We start from the raw sequence: 26,539 nt of genomic DNA on the forward strand, positions 1-26,539 counted from the left end.
AATTTCTTATTCCTTCTCCTTATTTCCTTTCTTCACCTGGATAAATAAATTAGTTTGGTCAGCCTTCTCTAATCTCAATTCTTCAGACTCTACTATGTGTTAGTGTCTTCTTTGATCCAGTGACTCTATAATTAAATATCACTCTGCAGAATAGTAGTGTCTTTACTTTTCTACCTCCTACATTGAATAGTAGATTCCTCAGTGATGAGGATATTCTAAATATTGCATGATTAATATAATGTCTTATAAAAAGTAAATGTTCAGTGACAGTAGTTAATTGATTAATTAATTCCACCTAATACTGTGTCTTTCATGTAGGTCTATACATCTATATAGAATGTGGCCACCACCATTCAGTTAACTTAAGAACTAGAGTCCCATCCTCCCATTATATATAATTACCTGAGATTATTTACTTTGCTCTTGCTTTTACTCTACTTTTCTTACTTAATTTTCTTAGTTTACTTTTCCACTTTTTTCTTTTTAATTTTTTTCTAATAGTATTAAGAATATGCTAAGTATTCTGTAAATATTTTATATATTTTATTCATATTGCATAAATGTTTTTGTACAAATTAGTAAATCAATCTTGACCCTAAAGGACCTTAGAATCTACTAAGAGATCAAAGATAAGTGCATCATACAAATCTAATGCTTGATTGAAAATGAAAAGTTCCAAAAAACAGAAACATGTAAAGTATTATTAGAGTTCAGAAGATATTCTAGGTAGGTTATCAATGAAGTTATAGTGGACACTACTACTTTTTCACTCACTTGGTGTTGGCAGGATTTAGTGTTTGTTTGTTTGTTTGTTTGTTTTCAGGCTGTTGGACTGAGGGTCTCAGTTCTTCAGTGACTACATGGGTCTCTTACTGCTTTGTTATATGACCCTCTGCCTGGAACAGTTCAAAACTTTGCAACTGACTTTCATTGGAATGAGCAATGGAGAGACAAAGGAAAATATGACAAGATGGAAGTCAATACTTTCAGTAAATCTAATTTGGAAGTGACATCCCATCATCTTTACTGTATTGTATTTGTTAGGAGAGGGACATTAAGTATAGTCCACATTTAAGGAGAGGAGATTACACAAGTGGAAATATCAGGAGGCAGAGATCACCTATAGGCTGCCTACCACATATATACTCTCAAAACTTTTATTAAAAATGAAACAAAACAGGGGCCCCTGGATGGCTCAGTTGTTAAGCATCTGACTCTTGACTTAAGCTCGGGTCATGATCTCACAGTTCATAGTATGATGTTCCATGTCATTCTCTGTGCTGATGGCATGGAGTCCACTTGGGACTCTCTCTCTCCCTCTTTCTGCCCCTTCCCCTGCTCACACTCACACACTCTGTCTCTCTCACAATAAATAAAGATTTTTTAAAATGTTTTTAAAAATAATTTTAAAAAATGATACCAAACAACAGCAAACAAAAATAGAAAGCATAGGCCCACCTTGAAGCAATTCAAATGGTTGTTTTTCAGAATACACTTTAGAAGCAAAGACAAAAGAAATAATGAACAAGAAAATTGCAAATATGAAGAAATCTATATAAGAGCTGACAGTATAAATTCATAATAGTTTGATGACTAATGTGAAGTATATTTTAAAAAACAAAATTATAATAAAACAAAAACAAGATGTCAATAACATGTAAAAATAGAGAAGCAAATGAAAATAATTTTTTAAGACCCTTGTATTGTTTTAAAGTTTCCTAAATTCAAGTATGAATATTACCTTTTAAGGGTAACCACTAAAGTACAGACATAGATTCTGTTGTTTCCAGATTAGCAGAATGAGTATATGTTTGGTGGAAATGGAAGGGGGATATAAATGAAGCCCAATTGGTCCAAAAGAACACAAAAATATGAACATGAGAACACATGGAAAGAGGGAAGTATATGGAAATCACAGAATGATAGAAAATGAAATATTTGAAAAAAATAAAGAAAACACAAAGTAAAAGAGCTACCAATTAAGCAGCACCCACAGATGATACCAACCAATTAGATAGGAGTCCCAAGGAAAAGGAGTAACTAATGAGCATCCATGTTTCACTAGGTGATTAGAAAGTTGACTGCGAGTGCCTATGAAACATCCAAATGAACTGTTCATTCAGGGAGAGTACAGAGGCATGGATGTACACAATAATGGTAAAGTTTCTTGTCAGACATAGCATGGATTAAATCTCAGTTTTCCTATGTCCTAACTGTGTAATTTGGAGCCAAATTACTTTGGTGTTTCTAACCTGAGATTCTACATCTTTATAATGGCCAAGAGTATCACTGTTGAAAGAATTCATTCAATTAAATACGATAATGAATATAAAAGTTTCGAACAGGGGCGCCTGGGTGACTCAGTTGGTTAGGCATCCTACTTTGGCTCAGGTCATGATCTCATGGTTCATGGGTTCGAGCCCTGCATCGGGCTCTGGGCTGACAGCTAGCTCAGAGCCTGGAGCCTGTTTCAGATTCTGTATCTCCCTCTCTGTCTGACCCTCCCCTGCTCATGCTGTCTCTCTCTTTCTTTCCGAAATGAATTTTTAAAAAATTCTAAAAAGACAGTGGATTGTTCTGACAAGAATACTGGGTAGCCTCTGACAAGATCTGTAAGACCATGGATAAATCCTGTACTAATTCTAAGCCTATTTTTTTCCCTCTTTGAAAAAAAATGTTTTGAAATAATATCAAACTAGTAATTCCATAAAATATACTCTTACATAATAATAATAATAATAATAATAGAATTATAAAATGCAATGTATTTTTTAATCTCAGATACTTTCATTTTCATCGCAGACATTTCTCTAGAAGTTTGATTTGGGTCATTTCTACTTCTAGTCATTCTTAACTTTATTAACTTAAAAAATATCATTTTAATGCCTTTTATATAACCTTTGCTGCTAATTCAAATATCTTTGTCAGTCTTTGGCTAATTTTATAAATTAACTTTTTATTTCAAAAGACTTTTGCCACGAGGAGTGGCAAAAATAGTGAAGAAATTCCCCATGCATTCTTCCTCTAACTTCTTCAATGATAATAACTTACATAACTGCAGTACATGGTCAAAATAAGAAAATTGACACTGGGACAATACTATTTAATTCAGTTACAAATCTGTATTGGAATGTCTCCTGTTTCGCATAGACTCATGTACATGTGTGTGCATGTGTGTGTATGTGTATGCATGCTGTGTAAGGAGAATGGTTCTATGAAAGCTTGTCACATACATATATTTGAGTAACAAAACCACATTAAGGATACAGACTCTTCCATTACTGTACATGTACACAAAACCTCTTTCATATTACCATATTATTCCTTAATAGTCATACCCTTTTTCTACCTCCAGTGTCTGGCACTCACTATTATGTTTACCATCACTGTAACTTTATCACTTCATTTGTCAAATGAAATCATTTGTGTGTAACTCTGAGGTTAGATACATACAAATACACATATAATATCTGTGTATCTATAAATGTTTATCTATATAAATATATTTCTGTATCTATCATCTATATCTATATAGTCTATTTTTTAAAAAATCAATTCTCTCCAAATGACTTAGCTTAAGAATGGCATTGTCCTTATTTACAGATTTGGAGAATATCATTACATTACTGCTTAAATATTTACATATTTATTATTCTAGTTGGTTGTTTATTCAGTGGTATTTTTGTCTTTGTTTTGTTGTTTCCTGGTTGATTGCTTCATTGGTTAGTTTTGGGACAAGGGGATTGGAGTTTGACCTAAGGATGGCTTAATGCATCAGTTTGGAGAAGCTCTCTTAATTATTGCCCCAAAAAATCAATTGTCGAATTGTGTTTGCATAAGATATATCAAATATGAAAGAAGAGACTATTATCTCCATATACTGTAGCAATTTAAAAAAGCCAAAATATTTTCTCTTCAACAGGAAACCCCCTGCTATCTAAATATTATTGAATGATTGACAGAAAGCTGATAAATTCTTTCACAGATATGATTTAGGTGAACTAACATATTTTATAATTCAGATAGATCAAATACTAAACTATTACACTATTATGTTTATAATAGTTTATATTTGTTGTAGCCAAACATTTGCAAACACCTTTAGGGGACTTAAGTAGTTAAACTATTGCATTTAAGAGTCACAGTCAACCTGTTAAATTTTTGGAAATTATTTTTATTTGTAATTAAGCATCAATAATTTTCAGAAGATGATCTGTAGCCAAGGTAACAAGGAATAGAAAATGAATAGTGTAATTATAAGCAGCCTTGCCCTATATGGCCCTGTTTACCACAGTACATTGTGTTTGTTGTGCTTCTATGGGCACCAGAATATAAACATGCTTTGACCTTCTTTTCTTTATCTTGTTGATAAACTTAATTTCAATAGAACATTTAAATTCTCTGAGAACATTTTTCACAAATACAGTTGTTAAGTTATGTTTGTATGACTCAGGTCACTCAAATAGTCTGTAATCCCTGACTCATTTCTTGGGACAATCACTTTAAAGCAAAGTAAAATGTAGAGTTGATATCAAGAGAAATGAAACTATAAGAACATTATTTTTTTGTAGTATTCCAAAGACTACTGAATCTATTGTGTTGATAAGATTTATGCGATACAGGAATATTTTACTAATGTTTATTCAGAAGGTGTATGCATTTACTATTATTAATTCACTTTTGAAGGTACAGTATACAAGTAACATAGTGGTATATTTAAATTGTTTCCATTATTACAGAATTATTTCTTCAAAAATAGACATGTAACTATAAGTACTTTTGCACTGTAGATTTTTAACCTGTATACATTTCTGCAATTCTAAGGGGAAAACTTACCAAGCCTATTTCCTCAACTATATGTGAAACAACAATATTGGGAAATGACAGCAGATTTGATTTTTTTTCCATGGTTATTTTCTTGTCACCTTGATCTACCCATTAACTTAGTGGCATCTATTACCTGTGTAAATGGGGTTTGAGAGGTGGGGAACACAAGTGAAAGCAAAGTAACCAACCAAGTTTCTTTTTTCTTTAATGTTTTTCTTTTCTTTTTTTTTTTTTAATTTATTTCTGAGGGAGACAGAGAGAGAGAGAGCGTGAGCAGGGGAGGGTCAGAGAGAGAGAGAGATACAGAATCTGAAACAGGCTCCAGGCTCTGAGATGGCTGTCAGCACAGAGCCCGACTCGGGGATTGAACCCACAAGCTGTGAGATCATGACCTCAGCCGAAGTCAGGTGCTCAACCGACAGCGACCCAGGTACCTAGGGTGCTGGCTATTTTTAAAGGAAAAACAAACCTGTATGAGTTGTTAGAGAAAGATCTCTCCGTTGCCATTTGGATCATGATTAGATTAGGACAGTAAGCTGCACTGACGAGATAAGAGAGAGAGAAGGAGAAATAGATCAAGGTATTTACTTATATTCTCCACCCACTCCTCCCATACCTTACCTCACTCCATCTGTTCCTTACAAGACAAATTTTGGCAGTTGACTGCCTCTTCCATGAGTTGTGACAGTCCATTTCCATTGCGTTCTATGTTATTCCTCTCCTGTTATTTCTTTAGGTATAGAGATAGTAACAACTCCCCCTCCCTGAATCCGTGAGTGATTCATCATCTCTTATTGATACTCCTTAACCTTACCCACATCTCTGTAAATAATCCCATATTCTCTTCCTTTCCTCCTTTTAGTGTGCCATTTATCACCTGATCTTGAGTTTAGTCTACTATCTGGCAAAAATAAGAGGAAAAGTAGAGGTCAAAATTCCTGAACTGATTAAATATTTATCCAGAAAACAGTAGAAGCCATGAGTTTGTTTTGAATCAGTAGACTGTCTTTCTACCAATGAAGGAAATGCTGTACAAAACACTAAGAAAAATTCTACTAGACATAAAAAGAAAGTTCTCATTTTGTACATTTGAATTTCTGGCCTTGAAAACCCAACCAACTACATATAAATGTATTGTTTTTTAATTTTGTTTTGAAAACAGTTTCAAAAAATAAATTTTGACTTATTCCAAAAGATACCATTTTTTAAGAAGTTTCAAGATTATTTTTAAGTCTCAAAATTGATCATTAGTCTCAGAGAAAATAGCCATTCACAGGTTAACTTTCTCAACTTCTCTATAAATTATTTGTAAAATCAATATTAGAGCATAACTGTATGCTTAAAGAGTCATTTGTAATCCAGAAGTAGTGCAGAGGCAGTTATTATCTCAGCCTGGACTGGTTTTAAATTTACAGGCCACTAATTTACTAGAGTTTATTCAACTGTATGACTTAAAAAGATTGAAAATTAAACCCACAATGTCTCTAAACTCAGTATTCTTGAGCTATGTTCTTTTGTTCAAGGAGGTATGTGAGGAGACATACGTGTATACATGTGTTTGATCTGTGTGTGTAGGTTTGTTGAGCAAACCCCGAGTAGGATAAACCCAAAGAAATCCATGACAAGACACAGCATACTCTAACTTCTGAAAACTAAAGACAAGAAAAAAAATTTGAAAGCAGCAGAGAGAAATGATGCATTGCTTATTTGAGAACACCAATTCGAATGACAGAGGATTTCTCATCCGGAACCATAAAGGCCAGAAAAAAGTGGCACAACATTTTTCAAGTGCTGAACAAAAATAACTGCAAATTCTACATCTGATGAAAATATCCTTCAGGATAAAGTCATTTTCAGATGAAGGGAAACTAAGAGGATTTGTCACTAGTAAATCTATCATTAAAAAACGGCTAAAGGAATATCTATAAACAGTAAGGAAATTATTACAGAAGAAGTTTTGCTATTAAAGAAAAAAAAAGAAAGAAAAAAAACCTCTCTGGAATGGGTGAAAGTAAGGCTGAATACACGAAACTGTTTCTCATGAGTCTTACTACATATTTGATGATTAAAAGAAACATTATATCATTGATGTGGTGTTTAATATATGTAAAAAAAATAACTAAGTCAATATATTGTACAAGTAAGGAATGTAAAAGATTCTAAGTGGAAGTAAAATTTCTACACTTTGCTTGCAGTAATAAAGCATCAATACCAGTGGACTCTAAGCCACATAAGGTATTAATACACACTTGAGTGACCAATAAAAAACACCAGGAGTAAAACAAAATAAGGCTTTTTTTTTTTCTTTTTCAAGTGTTAAAATACACGAAAAGAGTGGCATAAAAGGAGAAGTATTTCAGTGTTTCCCTGGCAAACAATGAATACAGAGTCTGAGATGCTCTAACTAGGGAGCTGCCCATGGATTCAGGGTTAGATTTGGGATCCTTAGGGACAAATTAAAAATGAAAGAAATGGGGAGTTCCCACCAGGAATCCCATGGGGTGATATGCAGTCACTGTAAATTCAATCATGAAAACTCTGCAAATAAAAATGGTTACCAAAAAAAGTCAAAGTTCCAAGGTCAGCAGAAGTACAAAGTCAAACCAAATGAGATCACAGTGAGAGGTCTGCAGAAAGTAGAGAAGTTGAAGGAGGGAAAGCTGGTTCATGGCATGCTGCTTTGCCTGACAATTGTGTGATGTGTTATCGTGAAGGCATCTGATTCATTTGAGGTACAGGGAGCAGGAAGTACAATGTAGGGAACACATTCCAGCAATTAATGGGTTTTTATACCTTTTAGGAGATTTTCCTATATTGCCTTCTTAACCTTCTGTGTGACAAGAAATTTTAGCCTCATTTAACAAATGACATACCAAAGACGAAGGAAGTTTAATAACTTGGATAAAATTATTTAGCCATATGAATAAACTAAGATACATGTCAGGTCTAACTTTTATAGGCATTGTTTATGGGCAAAAGATCTGGGATGTTAAGAATGGAATAATCTCTTCACCACATTTCCCCCTCCAGTATCATGCAGCATCCACTTGTTTAGTTGAAGGCTAAGAAATTGTTTTTTATTTTTTTTTACTTTTTATTTTATTTTAATTTTATTTAAGAGAGAGAGAGAGTATAAGTAGACAGAGGAGGAGTGAAGGAGAATCTTAAGCAGGCTCCACACCCAGTACAGACCCAGACATGGAGATCAATCCCACAACCCTGGGATTATGACATAAACTGAAATCAAGAGTCAGACACTCAGCTGACACACCCAGGTGTCCCTAAAACTTTTTAGAAAAAGTTGTTAAAATAAAACTAAGCAGGGTGTCAGGTAACAGAAATCACAAGGTTATAAAATAAAAGCCAAAGGTGAAAAAAAAATGAAAGTTTTACATTAGAATTTTTTTTTTGTTTAAAATATCAGTGTGTGTAGTTTTCCTTTATCACTTTTTAAATAATGAATCTTATAGAAAAGTGATGCAACTCCACTATCCACATTTACTTTTCTATCAGCGTTCCCCCACATTTAAAAATACAGTCTTGGGGTGCCTGGGTAGTTCAGTCAGTTAAGTGACTTCGACTCAGATCATGATCTTGAGGTTTGTGAGTTTTAGCCCCACATTGGGCTCTGGGCTGACACCTCAGAACCCTGGAGCCTGCTTCTGATTCTGTGTCTCCCCCTCTCTCTGTTCCTCCCACACTCATGCTGTCTCTTCCTCTCAATAATAAATGTGAAATTTTTTTAAATAATAAATATTATTTTTTTAATAATAAAAAATAAAATACAGGTTCATAGCCAGCTGACATGGATAAACCCAGAGTCTGCTACTTCCTAACTTGGGGTGATATTAACCTTTTTAAGTGTTAGTATGCTCACTTGTAAATTGGTGATAATCATTGATGTGCTTATAGGTTAAATCAATGATATGTATAAAATCATCCAGTGTCTTCTTGGAAAAGTATTTTTTGAAAAGCTGTCAACTTTTTAATAAATATCTGTAAACAGTGTTTACTTAAAAATATTGATAGAAAATAATTTGACCAGGTCAAATTCTTGACCTCCTTTGGATATTTACCTTCATTCCTGTGTACACTTTAAATCCTCAACAAAAGAACAAGCAAATGACTCATCATCTTTTGGAACTTTGATAACACAGAATAGCAGGATCAAAGAAAATGCAGGCCTGCTCTTGAAAGAGTATCTCTAAGTGTATCCCCACCTAAAGTGAGTCACACCTGCCATTGAACAAAAGATAGGACATAGTTAATGAGCATATTATATGGCCTTTTAAAAAATAAAAAAGACCAATGTATCAAAACATAAAACAGTTTGAAAAAATACAGTAGAGATATAATGCTTTCTCAGTAGGGAGATAAGGAAATAAGGGATTACTTGGAAGGAAAAGATTGCAAAGAAAAACAAGCGGCAGCTTTTCTCGAAGCTGAAGACCATAGAATAAAAGATGAAAGCTAAGCCTCTTAGGTGGAATAGTATGAATTCCAACTGTGTACAGTGGAGGAGTTGACAGAAGACTAATTTCTCAAGAAGAAAATGTTTTAAAAATTAAGCACCTAGTCAATATGTCATTCTGGTTTAAAAGGAAAAAAAGTGGCATCTGGGGAGTGGATTTTTATTTTTTAATCAAATGTAAATATAAAAACAAAGATCCTTGACAACTTTAAGTGATCGATGTTACTGTGAGTGATTGCTGTAATTTTATTTTTGTAAGGCACACATCAGTGAAAGAATTAACTCTCTGTTTCTGGTATTTTTGTCAACAATATTATCTTATTTTTATATAATATCCTAAAATCATAGAAACATTTGCCATTGCAGAAAAATCCTATTCATTTCAAGCAACTTATGAAGTATTAACTCTATAATCAGGGCCAAATATTTTATAACTCATCATATATATATATAAATATGTATTTTTTTTATTTTACCTAACATAAAATGATATCCTACTTGTGAGATGCATCAGAGAGAATTCATAAAATCACTTGGATAAATTTCTCACTATTTTTAATTATTTTCCTACTGAATTTCTTAGATTTACTTCTGTTCCTTTTATTAAATTTTCAAATATAAGTAAATTTTCTATAAGAAACCAAAAATAAAATGACTCAAACTGGGTCCTATATTATTGTAGGAATTAGAATCCTGCCTTCAAAAATTCATGAAAATGAGTTAGCAAGGGGAATGTAAATGATTTCATTCCTAACCCCGCCTACTGCAAACCTCTCTCCCCAACAACTCAGTGACTGTCTCCCACTATGCTATGTTCTATAACTGGAAAGCATGAACAAAAGCATGCCTAGTTTTCCAAGGCAGAGCAATAATAAGGCTAAAGTTAAGTTTGTAAGTTAAGAAAACTTATTTAAGATTTGGGAGATGGGGTAGGAAATTGCCTCAGATTCTGTGTCTCCCTCTCTCTCTGACCCTCCCCTGTTCACGCTGTCTCTCTCTCTTTCAGAAATAAATAAAACGTTAAAAAAAAAAAGTCCTTTTTAACAAGGATTCTGCTGCCAGTACAAATATTTTCCTTCCCTGACCAGCACTTTCCAGGAAAAGCAAAGGATTAAGTGCTAGAAGATTCATCTCCTACTTGAAATTTCCTTACAAACTGTAAGGAATTTTTGATTGCCCAATCTCTTCAGTTACTAGGCATATTAATTGTTCAAAGGCAAAAAGAACATACTGTATTAATTTATCCATTTATTTGCTCACTTTCCTCTGTAGATTACTGTTTAGATTTATTTTATATTTTACAATCACAACTGATTCTATGTTGGAAGAAGAAAAATTAGTGCTAATCCGAAGAGATGAAAAATTTAAAAACTGCTTTGCACAGCTGCCTTTGTAAGTATTATACGGTACTCTTCAGCTTATGGATACAAAGGAGAGCATACTAATATCCTCAGGCCCTCCTGCTCCTAACTCAGGCAGTCTTGATGTATCAAGCCTTTTGAGAGACAAAAGGCCTTAACATCTACAGCTGTTGAGTATCTTTATCAAGGATATTTGTATAGCAAAGGGAATTGGAAGATAAAGATAGTGTCTCCTTCTAGGGCAGTGACAGATTTGTTTCCTGATCAGGATAATCAAAATAATGTCTCCCTTTAGTAAAATGGTTGGACAAGTTAGCTAGAAGCCCCTTTGAAAAGATGAGGGTTGCTAAGCCAGGATTATTCACCTGTGACACAAAGCCACTACTACAGGCACCTCCACACCTGGGCTACCCCACTTCACCCTGTGGGATTTACAGAACAAAGGGAAAAGATGTGACCACAAAGCTCATGATGACTGCTGTGCTAGGAGTAACCAAGCCCTCTGTTTTGGGCCAAGTCCCAGGCCTTCTGCAGCATTCACAAAACTGTGGCCACTTCTTAACTGAGAAGCAGTGTCAACTCTCACAACCTTTAATGGTTATTGATAATACTATACCCAGAAATCAATTCAGTCCACATCTTGTGACTTTCAATAGGCTCACATCATCTGCAAACTACTGGGCCAAAAATAAAAGACACCTGCCTGCTACTGTGCCAGGACCACTGTCACAGCTACTCTCACGCGACTACTCTTTTTGCTATCCTTCCCCGAGGTATTCTCACCTTGACTTATGAAGACTGCTACCCAAACCATTGATGCCATCCCCCACAAGTGCCCAGTTCAGGACTGTCGGAGATGTCCTATTGCACACTGGCAGAGACACAACTTCTCTTTCCCTATATGATCTCTTCTGTACATGTTTCATGATAAGATCAGTTGGCCCTGGAGCTGTTGAAGTTCATTTTGATTTTACAAATACATTGGCTTCTTTCTCCAGGATACATGCTCAGGGCTAGCTGTTAGCTAATCGAGGTGGGTGAGTGAAGCCAACATTGCGTAACCAGGATTCATCCTCTCCAAATCTCCAATCCTGTTGCCGAGTCAAGCCTAATTGGACGCACACACTCTCCCTTGGCATAGATTCTTTACCAGAGCACCTACAGGCATTGCTAAGTCACAGTAATTTGGATGGTATTATGGACTGAATTGTGTTCCCCCAATATTCATATATCGAAGCCCTAACCATTAATTTGACAGTATTTGGAGTGGAGATTACCTAATGAAGTAATTAAGATAAATGAAGTCATGAGAATGGGGCCCTAATCCAATAAGACTAATGTTTTTATAGAAGAGAGACCAAAGAATCTCTCTCCCCTCCCCTCTCTCTCTCAGTCTCTCTCTCTGACTAAATGTATGATTTGTTTTTCCTCAGTGAAGGCAGTCTATAGATACTAGGTAAAATATGGAGGGAACTCCTTATGGCATATATCAAGTGTCAGGGACTCTTTTTTCCACTGTTATTGGTTTTTTTCTATGTAAGACATCAATGTAAAAGGAATAATTCCTAGAAACATTGAAAGGGTTATTTATCAAATGGTTGAGACAGCCCTGGCTTGTTTGCCCTCACATCTATTCCTTGCCCCTCTTGACTTCTGCTCTGTTCATAGGCCAGGCATTGCAGTTCCATTAATGGGAGAGCAGAAGCCAGAGTATATCTCCTCTCTCCTTGCCTTGGTACTCCTCCAAAATCTCCCTCGTGCCCCATGCCTCCAGCTCTCCAGCTCCCACCAGAAAGGCCCAGTGGATTGAAGCCTCAGTTAGACAGTACTAGTCTCTACACTCTAACATTGTCCTCCTCCCTTTGTCTCAACAGCCTACAGGTGATAATGACTTCCTACTATTGCTACTATCTGTTACATCATCATTCTATCCACATCCCCACCACAGCCAATTCCTTCATTCAATCCTCTCTGTTGTAAATTCTTTTTTTATTGAAGTACAGCTGACACACAATGTTACATTCGTTTCAGGCATACAAATAGTGATTCAATAACTCTATACCTTATGCTATGCTCACTTCAAATGTAGCTAGCACTATCACAATACCATTGACTATATTTCTTAGGTTGTACTTTTCATCTCGTGACTTATTTGTTATATGGATGATAGCCTATACTTTTAAAATAGTTTTAAATTTTATTTGCATTCTAACTGGATTATTTATGTTCTTGTTTATTTATTTGTTTAGTTATTCTCTGCCTTATTCTAGACAAGGCTTAAGACAGTTTTGGGGAAACTGTGATATGAGAAGATATCAAAATTGTGAAGTGGATTTTTTTTAATCTTGGAGGGAAGATATTCTAAAACAATTAGATAAAATAATGTCAAAAATAAGCTAAAATAATGTATAAAGTCACCTATACATTGGCAGTAAATGACCCATAAATTTAGTTCTATCATTGTAAAAACAAAACATAGTTAAAAATTCAAAGGTTGAGGTGCACCTGAGTAGCTCAGTCCGTTGAGCAACTGACTTCAGCTCAGGTCGTGATCTTGTGGTTCCTGAGTTTGAGCCCCACATAGGTTTACTGCTGTCTGCACAGAGCCTTCTTCAGATCCTCTGTCCCCTTCTCTCTGCCCCTTCTCTACTTACTTTCTCTCTCTCTCAAAAAAAAAAAAAAAAAAAAAAGAATAAAACATTTTTTAAAAGTTCAAAGGTAGGTGGAGAGGAAAAGGAGTTTATGGCTGATTTAATTACTGGGATCTCTGGGGTGCTGGGGTGGCTCAGTCGGTTAATTGTCTGACTTTGGCTCAGGTTGTGATCTCGTGGTTTGAGGGTTTGAGCCCCGCATCGGGCTCTGTACAGACAGCCAGCTCAGAGACTGGAACCTGTTTCAGGTTCTGTGTCTCCCTCTCTCTCTGACCCTCCCCTGCTCACACTGTCTCTCTCTCTCTCAGAAATAAATAAAACATTAAAAATTTTTAATAAAATAAAAAAATAATTACTAGGATCTCCTGTTATTTGCAACATCTGCTTAAGGTATATAAAAGAGATCTTTTTTTTAAATTTTCATTTCAAAAAATGAAAAAACTCAAGCATTAGTGTGTCTTCTCATATTGTTTGATGCACTCAAACCCAACCATTCTCCAATATTCCTGGAGTTGATTCAGCCCAAAGATCCTCCAGGATGCATCATGGCCACTGCAGAAATTACAACCTTGTTAGTCAAAGTGGGTTTTGATTCGTTCACTGTAAAAATTCTGCCAAGGTTGCTTCATGTTTGTATTCTCAGTGGAGCTTCAGATTTTAATTGCACAGATATGTTTACCCATTTTTTTCAAAGGAAAGAAAGGATTCAATCAAAGTTATCCCTTATCCAGTGGTGAAAATATCCAGTGATGAAAAATAGCCCCATATCCAGTGAGTCTATCAAATTTAGGCACAATTTTACCAGACTACTGGATCATCCTCATCTCCTTTACTCGTGAAGAGACTTCCTCTCTGGGAGTTCATAAGACTTTCCCCAACAGGGTCCTCATTCAAGGCAACTCTGGCTATCAAAAGATTGTAAGAGCATTGAATGCTATACACAACCTTTGCTGTTTTTCAAACTAATACATAATATTTCATAGTGCCCATAATAACATCTCATTTATTCATTTCCCCTACATTGTTTTTAACAAGGGCACTTACATGTACTGTACAATAATTTATTTGGAATATGTACTTAGAGCTTTTCAGGGGCATGAGAAAACACATATCTAGGCTCATTAAGTACATACAGACAGATTACTTTCCAAAATAGTTGCACCACCTTATGTTCCCAACATAATAATTTAAAATATTTATAAAACCCATTTACTCATACCCTTGTCAATGTTGTTTTTATATCATTTATAGTCTTTACCTATTAAGAATGTAAAGAGTTATTTCACTAATATTTGGTTTTCTCTGGCTAACTGTGAGCTTGAGGGCATTATCATATTCTTTTAAGTCAATGGCAATTCTTTGTGAATCATCTGTCCATTCTCTTTACCAGATCTTCAATCAGGTTTACCTTTTTCCCTTGTCTAGAGAATACATATTTTCATTGCGTTATATGCTAAGTATAAGATACTTTAAATTCCAATTTCTTCTTTGGCCCAAGGGTATTTAGTATTTTTTTTTTCAATTCAGGTGAATGGATTTATAAACCTTTTTTAAATTAATTATAAGCATACACACACAGATACCAATACACACAAATTAATTTAGTGTGTGTGTATGTGTGTCTGCATGCATTTAAAATGGACTTATTTGACCTCAGACTATCCTACAAGATAAGTACATTGAATATTCCTGTTTTAAAGATGAGGAAACTGAGGCATAGAGAAGTTAAATAACTTGCCCAAGGCATAAAGCTATGAGGTGACAAAGTCAAGATTGGAGCCCAGTGTTTGAATCTAGAGCTCAAGCTTCTCACTATGATATCTTAAAACAAAGTCAATATTGAACAAAAATGCATAGAGTTTCACAAAATGAAACTATGATAAAATAATAAATAGGTTAAAAATAGAGATGAAATGTGATTTCTGAGGGAAATAAAAATATCTTAGATACTGCAAATATAAAACATATAAGCATCCATTTCCAGATACTTTTTGCACATACAAAATTAGAATCTGTGTGAATTATTTAATGAAAATAAGCATCCAGGTGTAATAGACACATTTAGTAACCTATAATCAAAAGTCATGTTGACTATTTTTGTGAAGATAAATTTCCAGTAAAATACCCAACAAAGTTGCCATCTAAATGGTAATGCTAATAATTACATTCTGGGTTCACACTTCACTGAATGGCATAATTTATTTATTGCACATTTCCCCTGTGGTTAAAAGAAAATGCTTTTGTTCCTGTGAGGGCTCTTGATTATCACTCTCAAAATCTTGTTTAATAACCAGTGTGAATGGAACAACTAACATCATTTTTAATAGGGGATTTCTGAAGTAAAATATATTTTTTCTATTATGCAGATATCCATCCCGGGAAACAATGCATCTTCTAAGTCATACTGTCAGTTGAAAGCATCCATTTCCCAGGGAAGAAAAAATAGAGTAGCATGAGTAACTGTGAAGTATTTTTTCATTGGTGGCGGGACTTCAATACATGTGATCTTTACCTAATCTGCCATCTTTGAGGTAAGTATATAAATTTAATGTAAAATTTTATTTGTTGTAGTTTAAAATCCTAAGTATAAAGACCAGAATGCACTTGTCTATGGCAAATGTCAAGAGATTACAATTTATTTAAGTTTATCACTATGCAAATAAATGAACAAAAAACTAATATGTAATGGATACAGATTTTATGATAAGAAGTTTAAATTTTTTTTGGTTTGAATCCAAACTAGAAACATATGAAAAATTGAAAATCAGAAGGTCATAAGTTGCAAGCATTAAATACAATCAAGAGTTGTCAACACCCAATTGGAAAGACAGCCTTGGAAAGATACCCAATCTCCTAAGCAAACAAAAAGTATTTACTAATATCTCTAAAAAATGTTGAGCAGGACTGCTCTTTAGCACTCATAATTGTATGCTAATTGAGGGAAAAAACATTGGGTAGTTCTTTTTTACCATTCTTAAAGGCCTTTCACTAAGCCAGCACTCAATAAATAAGCCAGACTGAAAGAAAATATTCATAATAAATATATCTGACCAATAGTTTTTACACAGAATATGTGAAGAACTTTAACAAATCTATACCAATAAGAAAACAACCCAATAAGAATGGCAAAAGTCATAAAGATATACTGTATAAAAGATTTACAAATGCCAGTAGGCTCCACAGACATCTGGAAAATGCACATTAAGCCACAAAGATATGACATTTGTTACACATATACATATATATATATATGGGTATATGTATAAATATATATATATGTTTACCAAAAAATGTACAAGAATGTTACAGAGGCCTTCTGCATTACAGTAAAAAAACTTAAACAGCTCAAGTGTCCATCAGCAAGAATGGATATTTGTACTGAAGTATATTTACACAATGCAGGGTCAGGAATAGAGTGAGGCAAAGCAGGTATATAGACACACACACACAGACACACACATATATATATACACACACACACTGAGGTATATGTATATACACACACACACACACACACAAACACACACACACTATGTACTATATAGTAATATATATTAAATTAATATATTGAATTTTATTTATTATAATTTTAAGTAAGTACATTATTTATATATTATAACATATATAAAAACACACACTTGACATACATTTAACATTTCCAGCTACATAATTTGTAAGATGTAGTGCAAAATTAAAATGTGGGGATTCATTCAAAAAGCAAGGAAAACAGCACCATTACTGTTCATCTTTGTGTTGCACAAAGCAAGTTTTAAATTCAAAAACAGCATTTAATAAATTTGTGGAATCACTGAAATTACATAGTTCATATTTCATGCATGTGTACTTTGTTCTTACCAGAACGGTGGAAAGGTCACACACTAACTCAACTGGCTTTATTTTACTTCTTGATATAGGTATATTCAACCAATGCTCTCTAAATTCAATTATTGATTAATAAGGCACTGTTAAATGGAAAAATAATTATGCACTGCCCAATCTTTTCAGTTCTTTCCCATTCAATGTCATCATTTTCATAAGTGGTTGGCCAATAGAGGGAAGTAACAAGACAAAAGATATGTTAGGATTCTTTAGTTGTCTGTATTTCTTAGAACACTATTGCCTTCTTTCTGTAGTAAAAACAAATTCTAGTTTAAATGAATGCATGGCCTCTCAAGGCTATATGAACACCCACTTACTCAGTCATAGACATAACATGCTTCCCTTATACTTATAGTCTTCTCTTGTACATTGTCTTAACTGAAGTTCCATGCATTGTGATTGCACCAGAATTCTATGCCAATGGGACATCAAAAAAGCTGTATGTGAATGGGGTGATAAGGAATAGCAGCAAATATACATCTAGTGCTCATCTCCTCTGCTGATACGTATGTATCATTTTCCCACTGGACTTCACTTACAAAACACAGTCAAAGATAAAATTTTGAAGAATTTCAAGATGGTGGCAGCAGACCATTAAACCAAAAATAGGACCATTTGAAACTGTACAGGTCACATATGCAAGAAGCTAGCCCTGATTACATAGTTGGATGATAGATGATAGTTGATAGGTAGATAGATATATGATAGGTAGGTAGGTAGATAGATCCTAAAGCCCTCTTTAAAAAGGTAAAAAAAAAAAAAAAAAAAACCTCAGGGGAAAAAAGTGATGTAGAAGTGTTCAAAATATGGATGCATGTTGAGACAAAGCAGTGTAGATATGGGCTTCATGAGAAAAAAGAAATCAAAAGCTACTCAAAGTTTCTGGCCTGAAAAAAGAGAAAGATGGAGTTACTATTTAATCAAATAGGGACAGATGGAGGTGGTTTGAGAAATGAAAGATATCAGAAGTTCAATTTTGAATATATTAAGTTTAAGTGCCTGTTATACACCCAAGTGTAAATGTCATTTAGGCAGTTGGATACGTGAGTATGGATAGCAGAGAAGACAGTAGTTAGCACAGTGGTGGCATGATATTTAAAGCCATGAGAAGTGAGAAAGGCTGACGTAAGGAGTAAGTATAAATGGAGAAGAGAGAGGTGGAGAACTTAGCTTTGAAACATTCCAGTATGTAGAAATCAAAGAAATGGCATGGGACTTACACTGGGAGCTTGAAATTAACTTTGGCAAATGACTTAATCTCTCCTAACATGTTCACTCATCTGTAAAGTAAGGGTGTTGTTACCTACTTCTTGAGATGGCTGGGGAATGAAAGATGAAAATAGTACTACCTAAGCTGTCTGGAGTACCCAACAAAACTGCCTCCTTTTTCCAACTGGTAGGTCTTCTTCCTCTGACCTCCTTCTCTTCTCCATTCTCCATAGAACTAAAAAGAATCAAAAGAAACGAAAACAAAAACCTTAATCCTTTCATTTATTCATTTGTATTACCACTGTTGGCTTTCTTAATACTTTCAGCTACTGGTCAATTGCTCAGGAGAGGAAACATGTCTTATTCATTTTTGTGACTTTACCACTGAACACACTGTAGAAATAAAAGACAAAAAATAATTTATTTTTCAAAGAATGAATATACTCTTAGCAAATGAGGCCATTCGATTACCCTAAAGTCTTCACTATTGTTCCTACTCCATCTCAGGACAATCAGGAATCTAATGTGTAAAAAATAATGTTGTACATTTCTCACAGTATGTTCGCTTTAACTTGATGAACTAAAGATCTGAGAATAATTTTTTAATATTTTTCCTCCCTGAATTAAAGGAAATAACAGTAAAACCTTTAAACATGATAACACTTATGGGAAATAAGTAACTCTCCCAACCTACTCTGAGATCTAACTTGAAAACGAAATGTTATTTGACGTTCTGTAGGATTTATGAAATGTCAAGATAGCCTCCACTTTGATCACTTATTCATAACTTTGAAATGTTTCCATTTATCATTCTTGTTCATGAAGTACCTCTCTCTGTTTTCAATGGAAAACAGAGCCTTCTACATCAGCAGTAACTTATATAATTATGTTAAAGAGCTAGACGCTGAACCTGGAGGAAAAATGTTACATCTATCCCTGTTGAAAGCTGCAAATCTCTGATCTGGGCTGTATACCACCAAGTCAAAAAGCCACATGAATTTTGGCTTTATCATTTTTCTTTCTTGCATAGCTTTGTTCAGTGGCTAACCATCAAAAGTATACAGAACCTTCTAGAAACCTAAAGTTAAAAATTGACCCTAATGTTTCTTTTACTCAAGCAGATATCTTTTTGATTAAAAAGAGGTCAGATGCCTGTGACCTCTGGGAACACTGGCCATCCTCCAGATAGTGTGAAGATACAAACAGGAAAACATAAAATCACTCTGAATATATAAAGCAGAAGGACTGAAATGCAAGGAATTGGCTAGACAAATGACGAAATACTCCCAAACAACAACAACAACAACCAGGAAATAGGAGACAGGGAATCCAGATATTCACAGTAGGAAACCACCACATTCCGCACTACCAGACATAAGGGACAAAGTGAAGTGGTGGTTTTACTAGGGTTCAAGGACCAACATTATTTGATAGGAGATAGGGCATATTCATGATGACTAGTCAGCACATTTCTCTATGTAAGGCAGTATTTCTCAAATTTCAGGTGCATAAAAGTTATATTGCTTAAGTGCAGACTCCCGGGACTCATCTCCAGAGATTATGACTCAGTATAATTTAATTCAGTGGCATTAGGCATAGGAATATATATTTTTATTAAATAATCTTGGTGACTCTAATATAAGTAGTCCATGGGTCACGTTTGTAAATACATTGTTAAGAAGAAATTTTCACAGAAGCTCCAACAGCTACTATCGAAAATTCAAATTGGAAATCATTTTTTAGGATGTAATGTCTAACATCAATGTGGCGATCTAATAAAAGATCTGGTGACCTACGTTTTTAATTGTCTCATATATAGGGATCTGTCCCTCATTTCCTTTACCATTAATAAGATTCAGCTTTTCTTATTACCTCCTTTCCATGGGTGTCCGTCTTTTTCTTCCCATGTCTGCATCTTCTTAAATAAATAAATAAAGAATAAATCTTAAATGATTTATTCACTGCTAACTCATAAAGTTATTTATCTTTTTATTCAAAGCCCCTCAAAATGCTGTTATCAGGTAATTAGGTAGCATGTTATATGGAAGCTGTATTGAGAATAACATTGTAAGAATCACATTACAATCCTGCTTTGATGGAGACTGCGTGTCCCCATATGTCTTCATATAATATTAAAGGACAATTGTTCATGCAATTTTAACGAATGTCTACGTTATCATTTTTATTTTCCTTTTTTTCTAAATTTCTTTTCAAAATTACAGATACTGTCAAACCCATGTAGTAACCAAACATTCAATACAGACAGTAAATTAGCTGCTACTCAGAGCCTACAAATAAAGGTGATCTCACTGTGCAATCTATCTGCCTAGTCTATCATTGCAGATCATTCATTGTTCCAAGGATCTTCCTTTATAAGAAGTTGCAAATGCTTCCCTAAAACTTTAAAAATGCATATCAATGATGTCTGAAGGATATATAAAATACTCATAAGTTTTTCTTTCTCCAATAGAATAGCTACTCAAATATTGAAAAGCATTGGTTCTCTGTTATAATTATCTATCTATATCTATATTTATATCTATATCTATATATATATCATATTTTTGAAAATAAAAGACTCCATGAAAAAAGAAAATAATTTTTATACATGAAGTATAAAAGATGGAAGTCTTACTTTTATTGATGTGCCATTTCTGTTTTGAGGATTTCTTCAAGCTTGCAATTTCTTACCAGTGACAAATGCATGAAAAAGTATACATTTTAAAGTATGTAAATCACAATATATTATTAAAAATACATAATAGCATTTACTATTCCGTACAGCATTTGATAGGGTAAAAACATGACAAACAATAACTTGTAAAATTAGAGTTTGTTTCACATAATGTGAAATTTTAGGAGGCAGCTTAGAGCTGAGAAGCTTAATATGCCAGGATTGATATGGATTCTCTCTTCCTCACACTTCCTTTGCTTTGTAGCATTCATCTTCATGCTAGTGAATTCAGCATAGGCATAGCTTTCTTATTCATAGGTAGTGGATAGGAAATTTAGTTTTTAGTTTCCCAACATTTACAATAAATGAAGACAAGTCAAAAGTGGATTAAGTAGGTCTCTTAACTGAGAACAGTTGTAAGTAGGCTATTGCAATTAATCCAACCCATATTTACATGTTTTCATATAAATGTTTGAGATTAAATTTAAATGAATTTACCAGTATTCTACATTACACTTTATACTCAAGTTGCTTTTGTACTTTAACAGTGAATAATATCAATTGTGAAAAATACACCCATTTTGTCAACAAATAAGTCAATAGAACATTGTGAATTCAAAAACTATTTTTTATAAGACTCTCATACATAGTTTGTTGAAATGGATACTAGCTTTGTTTTGTTAAGCCTAATAATTCAAAGTAGATTTTAGTTTACTTGAGTTATTTATTGTCATTTCAACAAATTTATGGCAATTATAAAATATCTTAGATTTAAACACATTAAATATTTTTTAAAACATCATAGATTTTTGCTAACCAATTGTTATCTTATGAGTAATAATACATAGATAATTTCTTTCGCTGTAATCATCAATGTCCATAACAATATGACCGTTTTTCAAATAGTTCCAGATGAGAGTAAGCAATACATATATTGTGATAAGAAGTTAGGTTATGATAGAATTTCAAGCCACTAGGAATGGAGTAGATCTCTAAATTTCTGAAAGAGTTGTCAGTAGATCAGAGAGCTTTATAAGTGGGTGTGTCTTTTGGATTGACATCAAGCATTTTGATAACAATTTACAATATATATAATTTGTCTTGCATGTGCTTGTGAAAGTGATTTTTGATCACTGTCATATTTGTTAAAACTAATACACTCTGTATATAACAGTTATAGGAGACAACCAGTTTTGAAATATGACATAACCTTACAAACCATCAACAGTGTCATATTCTTTATTTAGTCAGTTTTTCTTCCTCTCTAATATTTGCTTGTTTTTATCACCCATTAATTTAATCCTTATTTTAGTAGAAATCATTATGAAAATATCATAATTACTTTCCCTTCTTTAATTTTAGGGGAAAACGAAACATTTCAAATAGTTCAGTTTTTCCAGTAATAATTTCTCAAAAATATATTACATTCACACAATTTCCCTTCTTTCTTTTTTCCTTTTTTCTTCTATGCTACATTTTAAAACTGTTTATCTTCTTTTAGTATATATTAATTTGTAAATTATTTATCCTGTTTCTAAGCATTTGTATTCTGAGATGGAAAAAGAAACATAAAGTTGTAGTTTTGTGTACATGTCAAGTGGTGGCATTGGTGGAGGTCATGGAATTAAAGGAGATGGTGCAGAGAAGTGGAAAATACATGGGCTTATTGAGACAATATTATAACAGATAAGTAACATCGAGGGATATAAGGCTAATGGATTGACTAGTAGATAATTTTTTCAGCTTCATTAAATTGTAACTGATAAATAAAATTGTGAAATATTTAAAGTATATATCATGGTGATTTGACATACACACACATTATGAAAGCATTCCTCATATTTAGTTAATTAACATATCTATCACCTCACATATTTTTTTTTATTGGGAACATTTAAGCTCTACTTTCTACCAGGGTTTCAGCGGTGCAATACATAAATGGAAAGAGAAAGAAGTAACTACTGCTGTTTCTAACAGCAGGAATGGAACTTGAGGCAGTTACGCGAAGTGAAATAAATCAGACAAAGACAAATATTTCATGGTATCACTTTTACATGGAAACCAAACCAAAACAAAAACAAAACACCCAAACTCATGATTGTAATTTTGAGGGGGGGGTCATGGTCATCCCAAATATATCACCGAATTCCTATAAACTACCATTTACGCGAAAGGTAAACTTGTGAGACTGATGACTCCACCACTACCTCACCCTCAAGGTCAGCGTCAGGAGAACTTGTTTCTAGAGAGACTGCTTTTAACGTGGATGTTTGTTTCTTTTTGGCCTCTTCCCAAGAAGATGTTGGTAAGCTATTGAATTGGATATGCTCCTCTCTGATAGGCAAGCAAGGCCTATTTTCCTTAGGATCTTCTGAGTAACTGTGGTGTGTTTTCATACCAGCGTGCAGCCACAGGGTCTTTCTTTACTGGTTCGGATTTAGTTTTTATTGTCTGTTTTTACTTCAGCGTTCACTTTTACCCGTTAATTATTGCTGAGCGTGCCTTAGCAGTGGCGCTCCATCCGTACCTGCGAAAATAAAACACCTTTGTGCCACGGTAGGCGCATGCGCATGCCTTACATTTGCTGTGTGCTAGGAACGACGCCTCCGCTGGGAGTGTGAGGCTCTTGGTGCCCCTTAAAGTCTCTAGCGTCTGCAGGGCCAGCAAACTGCAGAGCTCTGCTCTTCAACTTTAAGTGCCCTAGGTTGTATTATGACTATTTTCCCTTAAACGATATTGACCATGTGATTCCATCAAGTTTATACTTTGCTTTTTGTTTTTTGCTGTATGATGCAGCAAACAAATTGTGAAGTGCTTTGTTTTTGTTTTCTTGGTGTAAAACTTTACTGCAGTGCTGGTGCAGCTAAAAAACTGGAAGGTTTACCATATAACTTATGGTGAAGTTTGCCTGGTTTCTTCCAGGCAGTGTTTGGAGATTTCATGATGCAGTTGTTGACACACTTATACGTCTATCATGTAAAAACACGAACTGGAACAAAAATTGGATTTGTTTCATAAGTGTAATCCTGTAATCTATGATAAAGTTGAAATTAAATATAAATATTGTTCTAACAATTACAGAGAAACAAAAATAAATAATATCTAATTATGTTTAATACTTCTTCAGGGAATCAACACATTGCACTTCACAAATATGTAAGTTCTTTACTAATTGTCATAGAAAACATATTTCTAAATAGTTCCCAATAAATATAACGTGTCCAATTTATGTGACCTCTCTTGCATGACTTCTCAAATACAAGGCATTAAAATGCTAATTATAAAACAATACATATTTTTTCAAAGCTTTCTCAAAGTTACAACAAATCACAGCATATTTTTTCTTCAAGCTGTGCAATTTGAATGTGCTTGTTAATCTTTGAAAAATAACAGTAAGAAGAGGAAAATGCTCTTTTTAGTCATCTATTTTGCTGAATAAATGAAAATTGATTGCATCGAATGGAGACTGGTTTCAAACTTATACACTGCGGAAGATATTAGCAAAAGAGGTCAGAAGAGCAATTAATAGAAATATTTTAAGAAAACAAATACATTTAAATGTCTTTAACATATTATTATTAACTGTAATCTTGTCATTATTACCATTATTTTTCTTTGTCTTTTTAACAACTTTACTGAGATAACTCATATACCAAGAATTTGACATACTAAAAGTGTATAACAAAGTAGCTTTTAGTATATTCAAAGTTCTATGACCTATAATACAATCTAATTAAAAAAATTTTTTTTTACCCAAAAATAAAATCAGTACCCACTGGTAGTAACTCCCTATTCAACAGCTCTCTCCTTGGGCTCCACCCCACGCATAGTAACATAATCCTACCTTCTCTTCTATGGACTTGTTCTATTCCGGAGTTTTCAAATCTATAGAATCATATAATTTTATTGTTTGTGACCATATAAACAAAAGCTAATGTTTTTAAGGTTTAACCATACTGTAGCATGTGCTAATCCTTCATTTTTTGAGTAGATGAATAATATTCCTTTATATGAATATACCATGTTTTTTATCTTTTTAATTTATTTCTTTAAAGTTTATTTGAGAGAGAGAGAGAGAGATACAGAGAGGGACAGAGAGAGAAGTAGCGCATGAAAGTGAAGGAGGGGTAGAGAAAGAAAGGGAGAGACAGAATCTGAAACAGGCTCCATGATGTCAACGCAAAGCCCAGCTTGGGGCTCCATCCTATGAACTGTGAGATCATGACCTGAGCCAAGATTAAGTAGGACACTTAAGCAACTGAGCCCCCTACCCCCACGGGGCTCAGTTTGTTTTAAATCATCTTCATCAGTCGATAAGCATTCAGGTTGCTTCTACTTTTTGTTATCATGAATAGTTTAGACATGGACACTTGTGTACAGATTCTTGTTTGAACACCAGTTTTTTAAATTTTTTTTTAAATTCTCTTGGAAATATACCTAGGAGTGGATTGGTGAGTCATATACTAACTTTATGCTTTACATTTCAGCAAATTCCTAAATTGTTTTCCAAACAGGCTGTAACATTTTAAAATACAGTCAGCATGCATGAGGATTCCTATTTCTCCATATTGCTTATCTGTCTTATTTTAGCCATGCTAGTGTGAATTGGTAGCTCATTGTGATTTTGATCTTATTCCCCTAGAACTCATGATGTTAGATATCTTTCACTTATTTGCCATTTGTGCATATTCTTTGGAGAAATATCTATTCAAATAATTTGTTTATTTTTAAAATTGAGACCTAGCACAATATTGAAATAGTACCTGCTCAATAAATATACATAGAATAAATGATAATGACTTTCCCTTTTATGATTATTTTTTGCTACTTAATGGATATTAAATTACAAGTGTTTAATAACACTTTTAACAACGTGTTATTAAAAGTTCCATTAAATGTTAAAATAAATATTATGGAATGATAGGATGATTATACATTTTGAAGATCATATAGTGTATAAAAACAAATGAATAAATAACGCTTGATAACATCCCAAATATGATGAGAAACATAGACCCTCAAAATCCTAAAAAAACACAAGCAGAAAAAAAATCACATCTAGGCATATCATAATCAAAGTACTGACCAACTATAAAGGTGAAGCCTTAAGTCAGCAATGATTACTAATCTAAATAAAAGTAAGATGGGGGAAAAAAACATTTGGGCAAATAGAAAACATAATAAGTTTGTACATTTAAACCTGAATTTATCAGAATTGTATTGCATGTAAAAGGTCCAAATACTCCAATGAAAAATTGAGTAGCAACCTGAATGAAAACACACACACACACAAAACTAACTCTGTGTTGCTTACAAGAGATAAATTAAAGACACAGGAAAATTGAATATAAAAAGATATAAACATATATAAAAACATTAGCCAAAAGTTGGGGCACCTGGGTGGCTCAGTCAGTTGGACGTCCAACTTCAGCTCAGGTCCTGATCTCGAAGTCTGTGAGCTTGAGCC

The 26,539-nt window shown here is 33.8% G+C and overlaps 1 protein-coding gene across 1 annotated transcript; it reads right to left on the bottom strand.

Annotated features, from left to right (window-relative positions):
• Positions 1–11,672: 11,672 nt before the first annotated feature.
• Positions 11,673–23,490, bottom strand: LOC120244310. The gene is made up of 5 exons (XM_039250733.1): positions 23,285–23,490; positions 20,271–20,313; positions 18,497–18,633; positions 14,113–14,215; positions 11,673–11,817 (listed from the first exon to the last, which is right to left on the bottom strand). The coding sequence occupies exons 1-5, from the start codon at positions 23,466–23,468 to the stop codon at positions 11,673–11,675; spliced, it is 612 nt and encodes a 203-aa protein (XP_039106664.1). The 5' UTR covers positions 23,469–23,490.
• Between the last annotated feature and the right edge of the window lie 3,049 nt (positions 23,491–26,539).

The sequence above is a fragment of the Hyaena hyaena genome, unplaced genomic scaffold, assembly GCF_003009895.1.
Source record: "Hyaena hyaena isolate Hyena2069 unplaced genomic scaffold, ASM300989v1 scaffold_381, whole genome shotgun sequence".
Taxonomy (NCBI): Eukaryota; Metazoa; Chordata; class Mammalia; order Carnivora; family Hyaenidae; genus Hyaena; species Hyaena hyaena.

Excerpts from the sequence above, each read along its gene's own strand:
- LOC120244310 (XM_039250733.1), bottom strand. The coding sequence starts at position 23,468 with ATGAAAACACACCACAGTTACTCAGAAGATCCTAAGGAAAATAGGCCT. Across the intron at positions 14,216-18,496 it reads TTCCCCAGCCATCTCAAGAA|CCAGAGTTGCCTTGAATGAG; the intron begins GTAGGTAACAAC and ends ATCTTTTGATAG. Across the intron at positions 11,818-14,112 it reads GAGGATGATCCAGTAGTCTG|GTGCTCTGGTAAAGAATCTA; the intron begins GTAAAATTGTGC and ends CAATGCCTGTAG.